At 58.4% G+C, this 6,188-nt stretch overlaps 1 protein-coding gene across 1 annotated transcript; it reads right to left on the bottom strand.

Annotated features, from left to right (window-relative positions):
* Window positions 1-1,166: 1,166 nt before the first annotated feature.
* On the bottom strand, window positions 1,167-3,931 carry DIRAS1 (DIRAS family GTP binding RAS like 1). Its single transcript, XM_015567437.1, has one exon. The coding sequence runs from the start codon at window positions 3,623-3,625 to the stop codon at window positions 3,029-3,031; it is 597 nt and encodes a 198-aa protein (XP_015422923.1). The 5' UTR covers window positions 3,626-3,931; the 3' UTR covers window positions 1,167-3,028.
* Between the last annotated feature and the right edge of the window lie 2,257 nt (window positions 3,932-6,188).

Here is a 6,188-nt window from a genome sequence, read left to right as displayed (position 1 = left end):
TCTGAATGGGTGTGAAGGAGGCAGGAGTAGCAGATGAGAAGTCATGTGGCAGGTGGAGGGGTGGGGATGGGGATGGCAGTCCCTCCCTGCTCAGTCCCCCTGCCCCGGCATCTGTGAGTACCCCTACTCACTCGCTCTGTGAGCCCTGCCGGGGAATTGCCCAAGTTCACAGCCAGTCCAGGGAAGGTGTCCCAGGTCACATGTGCAGAGGAATATATTCCAGAGCTACACAGGGCCAGTGTTCTCAAGCCCAGTCAGAAGCCCTGGAGCCCAGATTGCTCCTGCCTCTCCTTCCTTCCTCAGGGCCCTCTCCACCTGTCACATCCCATCCCTCACCTCCCTACACCCACAAGGCTCTCACTGCCCACCTTCAGCCCCTCCCTTCCTCATCCCCACTACTTACCCCTGTCCCTCACCTCTTCCATCCCTTGCCTCCCCACCCTTCATGTCCTCATCTTTTACAGATGGCCAGCTGACCCCCCAAAGAAGGACCACTGGTGCGGAATGTAGGATCCACTTCTTTATTGCAGGAAAGACTATTTCTAGAGCGAATGCTACACAGACCCCACAATGGGGGTGGGGGTACCCACATGCAGAGGGAGGACGGGCAGGAACAGGATTACAGCAAGCGTGGCCTGGCACGGTCCCCAGACCCAAGGATACCCAGGCAGGACAGGCCAATAGCCAGGGCAGGCTCTGCCCCCTCCTGCTGCAGAACCTCTTAGTCCCCAGGGTCAGGGCAGGGCCTGAGGCAGGAGAAGCCTGGAGGGGCGGGGCCCCAGGGAGATTGTGCTATCAGGGTGTGTCCCTGAGAAAGGGCCGCAGACCAGACCCGGTGCCCAGCCTCACCCACTCAGGCACCTTCAAGGCCCAGGAACCACTCCCGGGGTTGGGGAGGGAGCAACACCAGCTGTTGGTGGGTCCTGGACCTGCCACAGGATAAGGGGACTCAGCTGTACTCAGACAGAATGCTACCAACGCTTCCATGGACTCATCCATGTGCCTGGCAGTCACACACACACACACACACACACACACACACACACACACTCCCTCTCTGTCATAGTGTGTCCCTTAGACATTTGTGGAGTAAGTTCAAATAACTCTCTCTCTCTCTCTCTCTCTCTCTCTCTCCCATGACTGGACAGCCACATGACCTGTCTCTCTCTTCTCTCTCTCTCTCTCTCTCTCTCTCAGCTCAGTCTCAGCGTGCACACACGCACACAAGCACATACACACGCAGCTTTCTGACACCCAATGCTGCAAGAGGCCCAGGGAGAGGCTCACGGGGCAAGGACATGAGGGCAACTCCTGCAGACAGCCAGTGAGCAACTGAGGTGCTCGTCCTGCGACTGCAGGGAACCGCGAGCCGCCGAGAAGCACTGGAGCTGGGAAGTGGGTACCTCCCAGGCAGGCCTTCAGGTGAGACTGAAGCCTGGGCAGCGCTCTGAGTCTAGCCTCGTAAGACCCCGAACAGAAGGCCCAGCTAAGCCACGCCTGGGCTCCTCAACCACAGAACCTGGGAGATGATAAATGTGTGGGGTTTCAAGTTGCTGAGGTTGTGGTCTTTTGTTATGTAGCAGTAGCTGACTGATACAGATTTTTGAGCTGAGAGACACCTTGCTATAGAGTAAGACACAGTGAGAACAAAACAGGTTCACAGATTCTCTCCAATAAATCAGGTCACTCACTCCCCAAAACACAGGCACTTACAGTCACACTCATGCTGTTACATGACAAATATTCTGACCTTTAAACAACAATACCACCCACCCCTATGTTATTAAATACACAGGCTGTCACATGCGCATACCACCCCAGTGACACACACACAGGCACACACAGACACATATATAGACACATTGGCCCCTACACAGCCATTTGCACAAATGCACCATCCCATGGCCACCCCCAACCCTCGCCTGTCATTGTCAGACTCAGTCCCACAAGTGTAGAGATATCTAGACATGTACATCAAAACACTCAGAATCTCATGGTTGCAGAGACACCCCAACTGCAAGACACAAGCCTTCCTGGGGTCTCCCTCTCAGGGGTACAGGTGGTGGGAGGAAGTGGGCTAGGCAGGGTTCTGCCTTACCCCTCTGGACAGGGCCCCAGGTACCCCACCCAGCACCCCAGACCCCTGCCTGGGGCTCAGTGGTGATGCGCTGTGCCAATCTTTGTAGACAGTGCCCAGGAAAGCCCCCCATTTTCACACCGGTCAGTCCCCAAGTTGTGCTGTGGCATCGACCAGTCCTGGGCCTCCCTTACCTGCACCCCAGGCCCAGGCTGGGTGAGGAGTGGGGTTCTGGGCTGGCAGGGCACTGCTGCAGGCCCGTGGTTATTGCCTGGTGGCCTGAGGTCCATCCTGCAAGCCACTCCCCCCCAACTGTGGAGACAGACATGAGAGGGGTGGTCCAGGACCTGGGGCAGGGAGCACAGGCCAGAGGTCATGAGGGATGGAGGTGGGGAGTAGGAGGCGTGTATGTTAAACACCAAGTAGGAGAAAACAAAAGTTAAGGTTCCTGTGCATTTCAACTTGTCCCTCCCCAGCAAGGTCACAGTGATCTAATGGGTGGGGGCAGCACAGGTCTGGCTGGGGGCACCCAAGGGGAAGGACCAGAAATGGGGGTCCTGGGAGAAACAGAGACAGGCAGAGATGGGAAAATCCAGTGTCCTCAGTCCCCACAGGGACAGGGAGCTTCCCCATTTCCCCATGTGCAGACCAAGGGGACCATTTCTAGCACTTGGCTTTGGGGGGTACAGACAGGAGGGTGGGGTAGAGAGACAGAGCAGAAGGCAGAGGGATGCGACAGAGCTGGGTGGGAGCCCCAGACCCGCAGGGCTCACCAGGGCCTCAGAGTCCCCATCGGGGTTGTTGGATGATGGCAGAGAAGTGGATGCGAGAGGGAGAGAGAGAAGGGGAATTGGGGAAGGATGGCGAGAGGAGGAAGGCAGTGGCTGCAGGACGGTGTGGGGAGAGGCATGGGGCCAGGACAGGGGCTGTCTGCAGGGGGGCATCCCAGGCTCACATGAGGATGCATTTGCCCTTGATGCGGTCTGTCCTCTTCTGTTTGCTGGAGCGCTTTCCATCGATGTTGAGGCTCATGTTCCGGCGTGTCTCCAGCGTGAGCAGCTCCTGGAAGAGCTCCTTGACATTGTAGTTCATCTTGGCCGACGTCTCCATGAAGGCGCACTTCCACTCCTGGGCCACCGCCTGGGCCTCACGGGTGTCCACCTCTCGCTGCGTCTCATCACACTTGTTGCCCACCAGCATGACTGGGATGTCCTCCACGCTGCCCTTGATCTGCACAATGAGCTGGTAGATGGGCCCCAGCTCCTCGAGCGACTGCTTGCTGGTGACGGAGAAGACCAGGATGAAGGCGTGGCCCTTGGAGATGGACAGCCGCTGCATGGCCGGGAACTGGTGGCTGCCTGTGGTGTCGGTGATCTGCAGCGTGCACACGCTCTTGTCACAGCTGATCACCTGCCGGTAGGTGTCCTCAATGGTGGGGATGTAGGTGTCTCGAAACGTGCCCTTCACGAAGCGCAGCACCAGCGAGCTCTTGCCCACGCCACCCGCACCGAACACCACCACCCGGTAGTCGTTACTCTGCTCAGGCATCTTCCACGCCGGGGGTGGACGTTGGAGCCGGGAGGGCTCGTGTCAGCTGCCAGAACCCCAGGCCGACCCTGTACAGAGAGGAGTGGCAGATGCAAAAGGCCACCTGGCCCGGAGGGAACTGCTCTAGGCCTGGGGGCAGGAGGGAAGGCTTCTCAGAGGCGGTGGCCTTTCTCCTGTGTCCTGGGAAGGCCCTTCTGGTTGATTTGGCTGACTTTGCAGTTCTGCCCTGCATGCAGGCTCAGAGCCAGTCCCCCTCTTCTGGTTTTCCCCTAAACGGAACCTGGGGCCTAAGCTCCTTCCCAGGGACTCTGGGCTGGAAGAGAAGTGAAGGTGACTCCTTGCCCCCCATGCATGCTCCCCTAGCCACTCACCCAGGCTGCAGGGGCTTTTCCCTCTCTTCTCAGCTTAGCCGTGGGCTCCTGCAAGCCAGCAGGCCTGGATCTGTGGCCTGGGCAAGCTGCTAAGCCTCAGTTTCCCCCTCTGCAAAGTGGGTGACATGGTGCCTCGCTCCAAAACTCACAGGCTCCCTGCTCTCCCATCAGCCCAGAGGCTCCTCAACCTTGTGGGACATCCTTAAAATGCAGCGTGCAGGGCCTCAGCCCTGGAAATGATCAATCAGCTGGCCAGGGCCATGACCCTGGGCACCTGCATCTTAAAGCCATGCTCCTGCCCTCATGCCGTAAGCTTGATCCGAATGCTGGAGGCTCCAGAACCCAATGTGCAAATCATGACACTGATTCCCCACAGCCGCCCTGAAAGGCAGGGATGCACAGCCAGGTTGGGGATGAGAAAATTAAAACTGAGGCCCGAGAGAAAAATATCTGCTCCCTAAACGCTGTACCCAGACCGTGGTCTGCCCGCCTTGGCCTCCCATTCAGGTCCAATATACCCATAGCCACAGGCACAAAGCTCCCCAGAAGGGGGTCCTCTTATCATCTCTCCCTCTCCTGAGCTCAGAGAGGTCCATCAGCCTTGGGAAGTCACAAGGCATAGCAATTCCTGCAGTGATGGAGATGGGGGAGCCCTAGAATGGGGATGGGAGCAGGAGGCCGGGCTCCAGCATCTGTATCCTTCTCTCTAAAGAGCAGGAGAGACCCCATCCCTTCCCCCTTCCTCACTTCAGCCAAGTTCCTTTCCCCGGAGGTGTGTGTGCGTGCGTGTGTGTGTATGTGTGTGTGTGTGTAAGACCCGATGATGTGAGCCTGGTGGCAGGAATGTAGGCAGGTAACTTGGTGTCTTTGAGCCTCAGTTGTCTCTGTGAAACTCAGTGCCCACTCCCCAGAGTTGCAGGGAAGAGGGCGTGATAAGCTGGAGAAAGCCCTTAAGCAGGTGCTTGGCACAAGGAAACCTTCTGTGAGGGTGGATGATCAGGATTATTGATCGCAGAAGCTCAGAGTATGAAGCACTTGGTCTGTAGAGGGCTGGGAAGGCACGTTCTGGATGATCAAAAAGTACCAGGTTTGTCAGAAAAAAGATATACAATAAAAATATAGCCGGCACATACTCCATCAATTATGTGCCAGCCAAACTTCCAGGAGCTTCAGCAGTACTAACTCATGATTGACTGCTAGGCATGTTGGTGACATGTGTGGCAGTGCTCCACACGAGAGGACACTCGGTGGGGGGCTGGCAAGGGGTGCCAGCCAGCTCTGCAGTCACTGCCCTTTCTGGATGGGTACACAGTATGCAGCCAGGCACCACCACAACTGGCCTGAGGACCTGGTGTGGCCAGAGACAATCAGTTCTGCTGCCCCACACCCAGCCCTAGTTTTGCCCTGGGTGCAGACCCCCTGGCAGGGGTCCTGGCCAGTCAGTAGGGTATCTCCAGAAGAGGCCGCTCTGGGGCCTAGGATCTCTGACTAGGAGCCCCCACTCAGTCACCGCTAGTCCATGCCAGGCACCCATGTGAAAGCCACCTTCACCTCCTGCAGGGCAGGAGTGGGGGAGGGGGTCTCAGGCACAGAGGGTTGGAGGGGGAGGCACTGGCTCAAGGTCACAGAGCAGGGAGGTGGCAGAGCAGAGCAGGATTTGAACTGGCCCTGGTTGGCCTCACAGCTGAGAGTCCCCCTCCTGTGCAAAGCAGCCCACCCTGAGACTCCTAGGGGGGAATGGGCCCAGCCCTAGGTCCCCAGAGCCCAACGGGGGAAGTTGCAGCAACCTTAGGTGCAAGAAAGCAGACTGAGCCCAGGGGAGGGCCTGGGGGAGGTACTTGCCTAAATTGGGGGGTGTTGGGGTGGGGCAGGGGTCTAACCAGGGACTTATGAGAGGGTTGGTGGGAGAGGGCCTGCTCTAGAGGGCTGAGAGAGGAGAGACACAGTCAGGGGGGCCAGCCCAGGGGCCCCCCCTGGCCAGCGGAGGATCTAAGTAGTAAGGGAGGGAGCCAGACCCGTGAAGGCTCCCGAGTGAGGGGCTTGACTGGGTGGAGAGGACCGGAGGGCTAGGAGGGCAGCGGTGGGGGAGACAGGCCCAGGGCCCGAGTGGCTCCCCGTGGAGGGGTCCTGGCAGAGTGGGACGGCCAGCCCCGACAGCGGGTCTGAGGAGGGCTGGAGAGGGCGGGCTTGGC

This window comes from Myotis davidii, unplaced genomic scaffold, assembly GCF_000327345.1.
Source record: "Myotis davidii unplaced genomic scaffold, ASM32734v1 scaffold551, whole genome shotgun sequence".
NCBI lineage: Eukaryota > Metazoa > Chordata > Mammalia > Chiroptera > Vespertilionidae > Myotis > Myotis davidii.
This window is presented reverse-complemented; position numbering and strand designations above follow the sequence as displayed.